Source organism: Lissotriton vulgaris, chromosome 3_1 (genome assembly GCF_964263255.1).
Source record: "Lissotriton vulgaris chromosome 3_1, aLisVul1.2, whole genome shotgun sequence".
In the NCBI taxonomy this organism is placed as follows: Eukaryota; Metazoa; Chordata; class Amphibia; order Caudata; family Salamandridae; genus Lissotriton; species Lissotriton vulgaris.
In genome coordinates, this window is record NC_141689.1 from 770,954,111 (window position 1) to 770,969,196 (window position 15,086).

Here is a 15,086-nt window from a genome sequence, read left to right on the forward strand (position 1 = left end):
ACTCAATAACACACCCATACACACACTCATCCACCCATGCAGTCCTGCACACATGTTGTCTTCAAAACACATACAAACAGTGAATGACTCATTCATGCATCTATACGCTAAGTAATATCCCCCACCGAACCATACAGACACTCATACTGATACTCAAAAAACAAACTAATAACCCACATACACACTCATGTAGGGTTAGTAGCATTACCATCTAGTACCCCAATTGTCCCGTTAAGGCTTGATCTGGGCATTAGACCAATTAATGAAGAGTTAGCACTAAAACCCCTGAGATTTTGGCGTTGGCTCTGGGTCACCCCGGAGCTGTCGCAATAGAGAGAAGAACTTAAGGAGATCATGATCTATACAGTCTCGGGGAACTTTCCCTGGCTTGCATACATAAGAAAAGAATTTATAAGGCTAGAAATCTCCGGGCTATAGTCTGACCCAGATTGGGGCTGTAATAAAGTCTTGCGCACCCAGCTCACAAACATATTTCGTGCTGATAGACTTAATGCTGTACAATGCAATTCACAAATTGGCTCTACAACAGCCTCTTTTCTCCCGGGCAAAGATATCTATTTATTTGAGCAATTTTTCGATGACATCTACCCTCTCTCAGCGAAAAAACTATATGTCCAGTGGAGGCATGGTGTACTACCACTGCGAACGCTTACTAGCAGGTGGTCACCCCCCGCCCCGAAAAATTGCCCAGCTTGTAAATATGATACTGAAACTGAACTACACGTACTGTTTTTTGTCCAGGATACCGCAAGGCTAGGAACTACTGGCTTGTTCCTTTATGTAAAAACGTAGGCTTTCGACAATGCATGCAGGCATTCAGAATACTAAAAACCGACACAACTGGTCCAATTGTATTCGCTGTCTCAATATATCTGGCTGCTATGTGGCTCAAACGCAGGCTAATAATTGCACGAATCTAAGCCCGCATTTTATGCATGTTACATATTGTTTTTTTGTCTTTTTAATATGTTCTTAAAGTGGTACATGAAATGTATTTATTGTCTTAATAATTTTAACTCTGGCTGATCCTTATGAAATCCGACCAATTGTGTGTATGGAAAAATTCTGCCGTAATTGTTTTTACATTATGAACTTTGAATGCTATCTATTTTGCACTGTTTTATAGATTTGCTTCTTTTATGGCGCACTGCCGAAATAAAGATTTTCTTGACTTGACTTGATACTCAAAAAACAAACTAATAACCTATACACACACACTTGTAGCTACTCACCAACCCACGCAGCCACTTATACACAAAGTGAGACACTGATACAGATATTTAAATATTTAAACATTACTCGTTATTAAGTGTATCTTAGTGAATACATGTATTAAGTCAGTTATACAATCAATTTTACAAAATAAAATCCATTTAGACACTTATTTACCCATGTATTTTTCCATTGACCTTTAGATATACATATATAAAAAATATTTATTTTTCAGAAAGACACACATTCCCTGGATGATGTCATTAGTGATGCCATTTCAGATGTCATCAGTGATGTCATGAGTGATGTCATTGACCATGTCATGAGTGATGTAATTTGGGACGTCATCAGCAATGCATTGCAGGCGCGCGAGTTATAGTTAGCTTAACTAACTAGAACAGGGAATTTTAATTGTTTTGTATGAGTGAAATGTCCAGCTAACTATAACATGTGTGAAACCTATGGTTTTTTCAGTGAATTTCTAAGGTTTTTTAAATGCTAATTCCTAACTATAAAGTGGCTGAAACCTATGTTTTTTCCAGTGAAATTTTTTATATATATATATATATATATATATATATACATATATACACACACACACACACACACACCCACACACACCCACACACACACACACACACACACATATATAAGTAATTCTCTCTCTTTATAAGGTAGTAAATATTGTTACTTAGTTGGGGATTCACATTTGCACTTTACTTTTGGCACGTTATCTTGGAGCACTTTAGACTGCTTAATGATAAGTTATGATAACTATGAAACGAGTTATAGAATGAGCATTTATGCCAACATTTTAGATGAAAGGCACTCTACATAATACAAGTTATCAATGTGCACGGGACAAGAATATTGACATTACTGGTTTTATTTGGTATTTTACCATGATTTTTCTTAATAACCATGTATTATAGGTTAGATGGATTTAATCCGGTAGGCCTCTGCTCTCCCTCATTCATAATTGAGGTAGTAGGGTATGGTAGGTTCCCGATTAAGACAATTGTGACTCTTCCCTTTGACACTGTCAGTCCAACCTGGTCATCCTCAAACTGGGATGTGAAGTACTGGCATTCTTTGTCTAAAAGATCAGGGAAAATAGGTTCTCATTTTTAGGTCTGGGTAAGACACAGCTTTAGCTGTCAGGCAGCTTCATGTTTTCAGTAAAATTGATACATTAAATAGGTACACATACATGTAGATACATCTCTGCCACTTATTACTTGCAATGGCAAAGAAGCACTGAGCCAGCCTATAAATTGTCTATGAAAGCGGGTCTGTTCTTTATAGCTACTGGTGTTTACTTGCATATCCTGACTCTGTGCAAGGCCTTCATTAATTGCTGGTAGTGATACTTCTATTAAGTAACAGCATTATTCCTGTGCGCTTCTCTGAATAGCAAGGTTTGTGTTTTTGCCAGGTATATAGTGGACTGTTTTCTTTGTTCTTTAATGCAGTATATGTTTATTATATTTGTTTTTTAAGTATTTGTCAGTTTTACAGAGATGCTAAGAACTTTTTAAGTAAGCTGGTACTTTTTTTGTACGGTTCGTATGCATAACATTGTCTTTTTCAAACTGTGTATTTGCATGTTCAACAACTGTTGAACTTCTTATTTTCATTTATTGCCAATTTTCATTCCTGCACGAAGGATTTACTTGCAAGGGCTACTTTTCTTGTGAGGGTATTTTATGCACTCATAGTCAACTCGTAGTGCTCTAATTTTTTATGTTTGTCTACTTTTTTTTGTTGCCGCACTGTGCTTAACATGTAATTTTAGTTTTTATTAAGTCTGGGCGGTGAACTCCGCTCACAGCGTTTCCATACTATGTGTTACGCTGAGTTCCCAAAAACTTTGCTCCGAGTTTTTTCCCTCGCCCTGGGTCATCAACATCAAGTTGGCGAACGTGGAAAATCCACCTCCCGGTGAGATTTTTCCTTGTTCGTGATTATCAGCTTCAAGTTGGCGAGCGCAGAAAATCAACCTCCCGGCGAGATTTCTCAACGGGAGCGGTCAGATTTCTCAGTGCGAGTGGTCCCATATGCTCGCAACCACTCACGTTGAGAAACCATCCATTCACGTTCAGAAAGCTGCTGCTCCAGTAAAAGTCTACTCGAGTGGCAGAAAGGGGGCAGCGTCCGATTGCCACGTGCATAGTGCCGTTCATGATGATTGCACAGTGTGGACAAGCACTTGGCACTAAAAATCACAGCAAACTGCCTTTATCTAAAGAAACTCCGCCGTTACAGAACTCCACGTAGCGCAGCAGAGTTTTTTTGTACTTCACAGAGTTCTGTTTGGCAGAACACAGTGAACTCCGCCCAGGCTTATTTTTTATTTATATTCACTATTGAGATGGTGTGAAGTGTTTTCTTATTCTTCATGTGCTACCTTTCCTTTGTCAGCGTAGACTTTACATTGAAAGATGATTTTAAAAAAATTGTCTTTTACTAGCTGTGAAAGGGTAATTGTGCCGTCAAGGGTTTTTGTTAAACTGTTGAATATTCAGATTTATATATTATTTTGTGGTCCTAAACATTTGACACCACTGATGCAGAATTTGTGTCAGACAAAGTTTTTAGACAAGTAGAGCTAATACCAGACGGTAATAAAAAGAGAGAGCAATAGCAGGGTGTATGGAAAAGTTCTGTTTGTTTTAATTATTCACAAAACAAGAATAAAATATACATGGGTATACCATTTGTTGCAAAAGCTACAATAGGAAAAATATCAATAAAACAGCCTATTTGCAGCAATTGTTGTAGCTTATCCACCTATTTACAGATTATATTATTACAAGAGGTGGAACAAGCGCAGTCGACGTTTCGGTCTCTAGACTTGCGTTATGGAGACAGAACTTTTCCATACACCCTTCTATTGCTCTCTCTTTTTATTACCGTCTGGTATTAGCTCTACTTGTCTAAAAACTTTGTCTGACACAAATTCTGCATCAGTGGTGTCAAATGTTTAGGACCACAAAATAATATATAATTCTGAATATTCAACAGTTTAACAAAAACCCTTTACGGCACAATTACCCTTTCATACCTATCGCCCAAGCCCTCAAGGGTATATTGGGTTGCTCATTCTTATTTTACTAGCTGTGTCATCTGCCAATGCGATATGATTTTAGAAGCATGTTCATTTTTTTTTCATCCATGTGCAAGATAAATAATTTAACAAGAACAAAGTGGAAAGTGTTAGGACTTTTATGTTTTCGAACTATTGTATTCTTGAGGCCATTTCATTTGACCTAATGCTTGTAGCACATAGGTTTTTATTCATTCACAGTTTTACATATAGCTTTGGTGTGTGTTTTTTCACTGTGTTTACATGTTCAGCTGTGGATGTTCATTTATGCATATATTTTATGACAATAAATAAAATTCATGATAACGTGTTCAATATTATGGCATTCATACACCTCTTTTGCCATTTTTAGCCACTGTGTACTACAGATTGTATTATTCACGAATACCAATAATATTCATTTAAAATTCTACGCCTTAATAGTCTGTAAACAAATGCCAATGTGATATGGTCCTTTAAACAATTGTTTCCCATCCATGTGCTAGATAATTCTTCTTAAAATATAATACTAACCCTTTGGTATTATATTAGCCATCTTTTTGTCCATTAGGGACCAGTTTGTGGAATGGACATTGGTGTACTTATTTTAGGATTTAGCGAAGTGGAATGCACTGGTGCCTGTATATTTCTGTAATTGTATTATTGTCAGAACTTAAATTAATCCCTGTAGTACATATGCTTTTATTAATTCAGTGTTGCATACAGGTTTTAATCGTGGCTTTCCTCTATGTCTGCAAGCTTGGCTGCGGAATTTTGTTTGTGCTTATAATAAATGTAATGTTAACGTGTTGATGATGGTGATTCATACAATACTCCTGCCGTTTTTAAGCGGTGTAAATAACAAGCATTACAATCATTCGCTCACACTACTTATATATGTTAAAACAGTATGCTTTCATTTTCTTGTCCTGCTTTTGCACCATTTGTATATTTTTATGTTCCGTGTGTATGCAGTATTCTTTTGTTTGTCCATACCTTGTATCTATCTGATGCACACTAACATTTCTGGTTCCACAGTTCAGAAGCCGTTGACCCTCTCCTGCATCCGTGTAATCTCATGTTCAATTCCTATATTAATTTTAATTTGCTTCTCAACATGTTTGCACCTCATACCACTATATTTAAAGTTCCCAGCTCACTTGAGCTTTTGGCTCGCTTCAATGTAACTCAATTTTGCTTGAGCTCATCTGCCTTAATATACAGTCCACTTCAGAGTCAGTGCTGGTACCCCAATTTCTACTTTTATCTCGGTTTTAATTTCAAGTTTATCTAAATGTATTTTTGCAGTTCATCTTTTTTTCTTCAAACAAATGCATGGCATCATTACACTACAGCATTTTTTTTTACATTTTTGTTTATTCCTTCTGTGCCTTTAAAAAAATAAAACAAAGGTGGGCTTGCCAAGAGCAAACCTATTCATTACCTTTGCCAATGCATGTTTCTCTTTTGTCTTGATCTGTCTCTATACTGCAACAGCTGGCACATGTTTCACAATGGGTTTACAGACCTTTGTTGGGATACTCCATGTTGAGAAACACCTACCATCACCTTGCCTAAGTCAGCTAATGAGGCCTTGCTGGTTCAACGGCGTGGTCCCAACTGCAGTTTGATCCATGGTGCAGGCTTCATGTAAGGCTTTTGTGTGGGTTTTATACATTGAGGATGGTGCTAGAGAAGTAACTTATACTAGAATTGGCTGGCTTATCTTTTGTCGACAGCTGCATGTGGGTTTAAATTCTAAACAAAAGGGGTAACAACGTTTTCCATGTGTATCGATTCCCCCCGCTCTTGCTCTGTGAGGCTTTCGCAAATGATACTAGAGAGGAATTGATATCAAAAGTTATGCCTTGAGACAGGTGATACAAAGATTTGTGAAAAGGCTTCTACCACAGAGAGAGCACCAAGACAGGGATTGGGATTTACGAAAGCCTGAAAAGTGGCCAAGGAAGCTTGAGAGTTAAACCATCTAACATCAAGATCATATACAAGGAGCACAAGAGTAGCACAACATGGAAGTTGAGACATTATCAGCAAAAGAGGATTTTCAGTTTACTTCACTGGATGACTTAAGTGGTCAAACAATACATGATATTGTTAGAAAGCACAATAGAATGTTGGCAGTCTTAGAAGACGCATAGCCTGCAATACAATGGAGGCTGTTAGTTGTGTAGTATGCATTCCTAAGAACGCCTGATATGCAACATTGAACCCAGTGTAGGAGGCTATGAATAATGCATAAAGAAAGCTTGGAGATATCCCAGAATGATGCAGTCCAGCACGTGGATGGTTTTAATTCGTGCGTGGTGTAAATAAAGAGCTAGTGCAAAACAGGAACCTGCCTGCGCATTGATTCCACAAGCACAGTACACAGCACCAGTGGCCCACAATTTTTTTTAGAATTCTAGGATTCTATTTTAATTGAGGGGGTTGAGGCGGTCACGTGTAAGAAAAGCACATATTTTTCACGGACCATGTTGCTACAAGGGACAGCATCGAAACTGGCAGAGTTGGTCTTTTCTCAGTGTGTGCCCTGGGTGGAAAGAAGTTTGCTGCCCTTGCTGCTGTTGTGTAACATGAGGCGGCAGATGGTCACTTTTCACGGGTCAGTCCATGACTGGCTACATCAAAGCAGATATCTGATTACGAACATCTTGTAGCTTCCCCAATTCACCTGAATCATCCACACTTAGCTCTGTAAGGCTTATGCCAAGTTGTTCATTGGCGTGAGGAGGGGTTGCTAGAGTATATAACAGCAGGGGGTGAGAGGAAATGGGAGGGCACAGAAGGAGGCTGATAGGGTGTTAAATAAAGCAATTGTGACACATTAAAAATTATTCGAACTTTAAATCGTAGGAGTTAAGGTAGAGGGACGCTGCAGTGTGCAGGACCTTCGTGCAGAGCGCTCTGAAAGCCCCATTAACGATTGGCAGCCTGGGTCCAGCTCGCCCATAACAAAAGCTGGCCCTAAAAACAGGGTCAGCAATGACAGGAAATAAGCCAGGGCACCAAAATAAACATGCCCCCCCCATTAGTGAAATAGATTGCTAAAAATGTGGCCAATGTGTGCAAAACGTGGCAGTTTTGAACATGTAAAGACATGCTGTATAAATGTTTTGCAAGGTATGGAAGACTGAATGCATTTTAGCTAACTGCAGACCATGAATTTTTTAATAGCAATTAAATCAACAGTAAAAACCGGCCCAGCAGACCATGAAACATTCCCACAAACAGCCCAAAAACGTCCCAAATACTGACCTGGCAGGCCAGCCCATCGGGCACTGCCTTATGGACCAGTCCAACCCTGCAACCAAATACTAGGTGCAGAAAAAGCAGGGCAGGTGCTGCATTCCGTGCAGGATAGGCTCCTACAACCCTCCCTTGGGCCCCATTTTCTTCGCAATCACCTACTGTATGAGTGCTGGTTTGAAAAGGTTTCAGTAAGGCCGATGTTGGTTTCCACTCCAGGCCTGCAAGAAAAACAAGGTCCTGTGACTGGACAAAAAGCAATCATTCTGACCTTACAGCATAAATGGGACCCCATCCCAAAACACTATCTTCTTCGTTCAAATCAATTACCTCAAATCAGAATTTCTAGAGAGCCAAAAGCCGGACAGCGTATGTCTAAGTGCGGCACAAATAAAATAAGGGCAAATGGGGTGCCAGGCCCAAACGGGGTACCAGTTTCAAACTACAAGCATGACCCGGACTTATGGAGCTAAATACTCTGCAAATTAATCAGCTACTGCCTCCGTGAAAATTCAATACCATAGTCTTGGCGAGGGTCAATCCCCAGACAGCTATCGCATGGTTGCATTATTTGATACTGATACAAGGATCCTATTGCAGGAATTGGAACACTTGGTGGAGGTATCAGTTCGGATCTCACGCAATCAAACAAATTTCCGTCCTAATTTGAGCACGAAAGGCAATCTTGTTGCCTTTTTACGCTAATATTGAAACGTAATGAGAAAACTCCCCTACACATGCTTTATTAATTTTTCGAAAGCCTTCAACCACGTTGACAGGAATTTTGATGTGTTATAAATTGGCAACATGGAACATCCCAGCCAGCCTCCTGCGAGCACTACAGCTATTGTACTCAAACTTGGGCAAAGATTAGCCTCTACACAAATAAGGGTCTAACTACCACAATACCAACAAAACGTAGCCTAAAACAAAGCTGTATCCTTGCCACAACACTATTTAGTCTTTTTATTTCAGAGCTGAACAAGGCTCTGGATGAGGCGCACTCACGCCCCCCAAAACCGGGGCAACAAATCTCGACGTTATTTCAATATGCAGATGATATAATCCTTACGAATTTAACCCCCAAACCCTGCTTAAATCTCTAGCTCCTTACTGCACAACAAATTGGATGACAGTTAATTTAGAGAAAACTAAAATAGCCATCTTCGGCAACTGCCACAAAAAGAAGGGCAAATGGTACCTGGAAGCAGCAAAGCATAAAGGAGTCCCAGCTGTAAATAAACACCTAGGGGGTTGGCTACACGAGCGCCATTCTCCCAGGCTTCGTCTAAACTCATTAAAGCCTTGCTTTGCCTCAAAAACTTACACAGTAAATTTACCTCGCCAACTTGGAAACCAACTCTGGCAGCAATCAAAGCAAAACTAATCCCAATGCGGTCTTACGGATCAGTAGCCTTCCCGGGACAGCTAAGTCTATTTCTGAACAATGATCAGAGTAAAGTCTGCCATCGGCTGTTCCATCTCCCAGAATACACGTCACCTGCATAAATCTGGTTAGAATTTGGGCTCCACGAGCAAGGTCTAGTACAGCACAGCATCCTCCTCAAGCACCTGTAAACCCTAAGATCGGGCCCTCCGGACACTCTAAAAGCACCAATCAGGAAAGAGATTCAGGATAACAGTCAAACGAACTGTTGGGCCCAGGTGAGAAGTGAGGCTCTATAAGGACTGGCCTCGCAACATCTGTGGGAAGCAACCTTATCACATCACACTTTCAAACTCGTAGGGAACAAACAAACTAGGCTATTACCCTGGGTGCCTGACAAGGAACGCTTCCACAATCTTAGACACTATGTATCAACACATACAAATTGCCAACGCTCCAGGGCTAGTTCTCTGAAACCATCAAAGGCTTTTACAAATCTAGATTTTTTGTGTAAAGACTCTGCCTGTTACCAACAAAGGATGTGAAGCCTCCGGGTGCTCCAGAACAGACTTTACCTTCATGCAGGCTGTGTCGGGGCCCGGACGGATCTTTTTTGCACATATGCATATACCAAATTTTGCAACTTTTACGCAACCTCTTTAATACTAATGAAGTAAGAACATGCCGCCAAGCCTTGCTGTTCTGCTCGCAAGGCTGGAGTCCACAAGTAATAGCTTGCCTGGTAAAATTTACTATAACTGTGGAACAACAATTTAACGTGGTTGTACAATCAAATAGAGGAACTATATCCTAAAGGCTTTCCCCTTCTTGTCTGCGCTTTCCGTGCGCCAGCACTTTACTGACTGTTTGTCTGTCTCAACTAAGGAGACCTAATGAAGAGTTTGTTAGTGATTAGCCCGAACTGCACTTTTTAAACTGTATTACTCTGGTAGAATGAGTCCATTCTTCAGTTATATCTGTTGTGCAACAGCTGTTTAGGTAGCATTATGGACATTTACTTAAGAGTCCATGCACTCACACTTTACCCTGTGCAGACTTGTATTAATTAGGACATATACAGAAGTGCTTCAAGGTTTGTCAGGACAGGTTAGGAGTGTCACTTTTTTCGTGGAAAAAAATCCAATACAAGGCTATGCTACGAGGCATTTATGAGGTTTGACTCTTTTCCAGAACTCCGAGTTGAGTGCAAAGGTGCATACAGAATCAATGTTCCATAAATCAAAGATTGAGGGTTACAGCCAACACGTGTTTCGCCCCCTTCAAGCCCCCTGGGGCTTCCTCAGGGCATTGTAGTATGGACAGAACCTTATATCTTCCCGTGTTACATACTGCAATAAGAGTGATATTTGGAGTTAGAAGATGTCTCATCATATGCGTCTGATCTGTGTCAGTCGGCATCAGCAAATCTGGTTCCCATGTAATGTCTTTGACTTTATGTAAAAGGTCTTTAGTGCCCTGTACAAAGGAGGGGATGTCTTTCATCAGTACTTGAAGTTTCTTGTCAATGAACTCACCGATTCTGGAGCAAGGTGAATTTATGCCCGCTATAATCGGTCTTCCAGGAGGCAGGTAGGTGCCCTTATGGATTTTTGGGTACAGGTAGTATGTGGGCATAGTGGGATGTTCAATGTAAAGAAATACCTTTTCTTCATAGGATATAAGCTCAGATCCATACCATTTATCTAATTTCTTCCTTATCATGTGTAGGATGTCTGTTGTTGGGTCCTGTGCAAGGGGATGGTAGCATGCAATGTCTGATAGTTTTATTTTTATTTATTTTAGCGATTTTTACAGCGCCTGGTGACCCGTGGGTATCCCCGCGCTTTGTAACTTGAACCTAATGAGAGGGAAGGTGGCTGAAGGGTGTTATTTTGGAAACCAATGGGTCTTGAGTTGACGATTTGCTTCATGGATGTAGTCATCAACATGTAAGGCCACTGGGTTACCCCCTTTGTCTGCTTTCCTGAGGATCAATTCTTTCCTCCCTTGTAGTGTTCTGATTGCCATTCTCTCTTCCTTGGTTATATTTTGTGGTAGAAATTTGAGTTTCTTATGATATTTAGAATGTCCTTTTTCAAGATCATGGGTCACCGCTAGATGAAAAGCGTCAATGCTCTTGCCAGCTGGTAACTGCAGGCTAAAAGAGGCTTTCGTTGTTAAAGAGTGTCCATAGCCAGGTCTGTACTAATTCCTAAGTCAATTGCGGTTCTAGTTAGTGAGTTTGGATAAGTCCATTGTTCGCTTAGCTTGGTAAGGAGATCTATGTTTTCTATATCTTGGATAGGACGATTTGAGATGGCAGTACGTTGTGGTTCACGCTGTTGGTTACCTCTGTCTGCAAAAAATAATTTGAGTTTGAGCTTTCTGGTAAATTTGAAGAGATCTATCTGTGTTTGTACTAGATTCCAGGAGGCCATAGGGGAAAATGACAGTCCTTTGTTTAGGATATTTACTTAATGATCTGAGGGTAATATTCGAGAGGTTCTTGACTAGATTTGCATTTACAGAAGTGACCTCATGTTTTAGGATGTCCTTGTTATTTTTTAGCTGATTGTATACTGGTTAGCACTGAGTTCTTACATCATGTAAAGGTTTTAAATAACTATAACATGAATAATAAACTTTAAACTAAGAGTTACTAGTTCAAACCAATGGAAGCTTTTAAAATGCGATGGATGCCTTCGCGCACAACGTAAAAAGAGTATCCACCATCGTTCAGCAAACTCATGCAATAAAACTTAAGAACAAAGCCTGGAAGTTGAAATCAAGACGGAGGCTTAGAGGCAGAATAAATAACAAGCATTGGCATAGCCAATAGGTCTCGCTTTTGAGACCTTATAAGTATTTAGTTATGCAGCACAATATCCTTGGTGCAACAACATCAACTGTTGCATGGCTAAACACTTCTAAGGTCCCAAAGACGTGACCTATTGGCTATGCCAATGCGTGTTACTTTTGCTATGTTCTCTTTAATAAAGGTTATGAGGGATGTAGGGAGCCATCCGGCCACTGCTATACTTTGTTGCACTTCACAGCCTTCCGGCCTGGGCAAGGACCAGAGGCTATAAATAAAAGGGTTGACAATCGCTCGTGGTTGTCGTCGCCCCTAACCATAATTACTCTGTCGGACCTTTATTGTCCTTAGCCAACCTGTGCCCCCTCTCCCAAATAAGCCCCCTCCACAGCGGGAAATGACGTAGGCAGAGCGCATTGCCCGTGATTCCAGGAGTACTTGTGAGGCGGTGAGGTATGGGCAGCTGAGCAGTGTGCTAAGCCCGCTGCCCGTGAGGAGAGCTGGAAATGGGAGCAGGCAGCGGCATGGAGCCATGCTCGCTGCCTGTGGAAGGGAAGATGCAGACGAGACGGCGGGAAACCTCATGAGATGATGACGGCAGGCTTAACAATGGCACATGGAGCCAACGCCGCTTTGTGGGCAAGATCTGGAGAGCACAAGATTTAGCAGGATGCTCCATGGTGGCAAACTAACCCCCCTCCCGCCTCCCTTTCCCCCAGGAGAATCTAGTATGGCATGGTTTAGGCCACAACGCAACTGAGAGCAATTACCTCGGCGCCCCCGTTTGCCGAACCGGTGTTGTTTTAGTTGCAATCATCTCTTTAATGCACGGTGTTACTTGTCGCGTGACCCAGCCGGCAAGTTAGGAAACACATCCATTTTGCCTTGTGTGATTAAAATTTCAACGCTGCGGGTATGTATAGATCTGTTGCCTACTAGGTAGGTATAGAGTATATGTTGGTTAAGAAATGCTTGGTTTCTATTCAGAAAAGCATGTGGCTGGTCAGACAACTAACTTGACCACGCAGCACTCATTGGCTGTGTGGGTATTGATTGGTATTCTAAGTTGTCTGACCAGCCACATGCTTTTCTGTTTTTGCAATTGTTGAGGTCCTGGCTGGCCAGGTTTTGGACCCAAAACCTTTTTGCACGCACGTTGGTTTCTATTCAAGCAGCCTGAAAATTTGAGTTTATTGCATAAGTTTTTGATTTCCGAGCAGCAGCACAGTGCTTACCTTAAGATACCCCAAAAGATGGCAGACTGGTGGGGACACTGCTATCAAAACAAGCTTGCAAGGAGGGAGGGGGGGCCTGCGCGATTCACTTGCGGGAGTGATAATTGCCACCATATGGCGGTGCTTGTTCCTGCAAGTGAATGGCCACACGTGCACGCGTTGCCATTGAAGGCAATGGAACGTGTGCCCGTTTTTGGCGGAAAAGCTGTTCCGATAACAAGCAGTCTTTTTGCCTATGCAGGGTGCGCTGCATAGGTGAGACCTTAAAAAGGGCACGCCGTTTATTCCCAATCAATGCCTGGAAGCAGAAAAGGAAAGAGGATTTCAGAACAAAAATATGTTTGAGGTTTTATGCCCCTTGTGGTGGGATGGAGGGGGGTTGTTCTCTCTTAACTGCTGTTGCAACGGAGCAAACTATGTAGCAAATGTCATAATACTCTACTGGCCCATTGTAGTCGTTTTGCGGTACAGACAGTAAATACAGCGGATTGCAGAATGAAGCAGCCCATTTCAGGGACTTTCACTTACGAGCGCTCGCATCCACCCACACAGCAAGCTGTCCTGTCCGGCCACATCAGCAGTTGTCAGTGACGAGCGAGACACCTTGGAAGCAGATGTTTCCATCTGATACCGCCCTCTGAACACGCAGGCAGCTGGACTCAAACCTCTGCTCCAGGCATTATCATAAACGGGTTTTTTTTTGTACGCAGAATGCCGGCACTTATCAGAAAGTTCTAAAAATTAATGTGTTGCTTTTTATGCACATTTTATCATTCAAAAAAGTGCGTTATGATGATCAGCTGTGCGCTGAACGGGGTTTGGGGAGCTGGGAGGGTCTCTGCACACACAGCGCCCGTGGCTGTGTCGGCGATTTGCGAACAACCTAAAAAAACATGTAGCCCGGGAATTCCTTGCCTCCAGGGCACGCAGTCAACCACATGATCATAATAATTAAAAAAAAAAACAGAGGCCCCCACTACCAACATATGCAGTGTTGGAATCGATAACATAAATAAAAACAAAACAGTAGAAAACTGTGCGTAGGAGCCACTGAAAGTTGCAATAGCGTAGATTTCCTAAAAAAATACTAATATAAACAATACCACAATGAAAGTACAACTTTCAAACTATAAATCCGAAAGTTCAATGGAACGAACAGGGTGGAGGAATGCCCTGTCAGTAGTATTCACCTTGTTCGTGACGGTGGGACCCCACTCCTTCAGGCCGCACGCCCCCGGGGGATGCTGCAGGAAGAGCGGCAGGAGAAGCAGCAGCACAGAGGCCCTGTTGCTCGTGGGGCGGAGAGAACCCATTCCCGCGGGAGCCGGAGGAAGCAGCAGCGACCAGCACTGCCAGAGCAAGGATACAGGACGAGGAGGAGGCGAACCTCCCAGAGCAACACCCCGCGCATGCGCTCTGCCGACGCGCCAACTCCTGCCACATCCTCTACCAGTCCAGTCCACGTAGCAGTGCTGCTCGTGTGTAGCTGTGCACTTGCGAGAGTGTTAGAAGCAGGGCCGGCGCTAGCCTAGGCATGGGCAGCATGGGCGGCTGCCCAGGGCCCCCTGGTCTGGTCGCAGGAGGGGGGCCTCGCACCTTTAAAGACTTCGGTGTTTCGAGGCAGGGGGGGCCCCTGAGAGTTTAAAGGTTCTACCCATTTCCCCTGCTGGCCCCTCTCACAGGGCCTAATCGCTGCAGCTGCGTGATGATGGCAGCGATTTGATAGGTACATAAACTGCCCTTATGTGCGAAGTGCGCCCTGCCCCTGTATGAATGAAAAGCAGGATCTCCTCATGGGGGGTGGGGGGGGAGGTGGGGAGGGGGGGGGGAACCAAGGGCTTTAAATAACATGTTGTAAAAATCTGAATAAAAAAGGTTTAAAAAAAAAAAAAAGAAAAGCAGGATCTCCTGCAGGGCGCACAATAAAGGATAGAATTACTTCCTGTCACGTGAAATCTGATCACCTAGGATGAGGGAACACTGGGAAAGGAAGCATAGAGGTGAGAAAAAAGGGGGGGAGCAGATAGATGTGAGTATGACAGAGACCTGGGGTGCAGGCAAAGA

At 42.2% G+C, this 15,086-nt stretch overlaps 1 protein-coding gene across 2 annotated transcripts in view; it reads right to left on the reverse strand.

Moving 5' to 3' along the window:
• Positions 1–14,467, reverse strand: part of PPIC (peptidylprolyl isomerase C) — a 100,829-nt gene extending 86,362 nt beyond the window's left edge. Inside the window, exon 1 of one of the 2 annotated variants that reach the window (XM_086961082.1) lies at positions 14,213–14,467. In XM_086961082.1, coding sequence (XP_086817208.1) covers positions 14,213–14,335 — 123 coding nt within the window. In that variant the 5' untranslated portion in view covers positions 14,336–14,467. The remainder of the gene's footprint in view (positions 1–14,212) is intronic. The other variant, XM_086961083.1, reaches the window with a different exon arrangement.
• Positions 14,468–15,086: the final 619 nt, after the last annotated feature.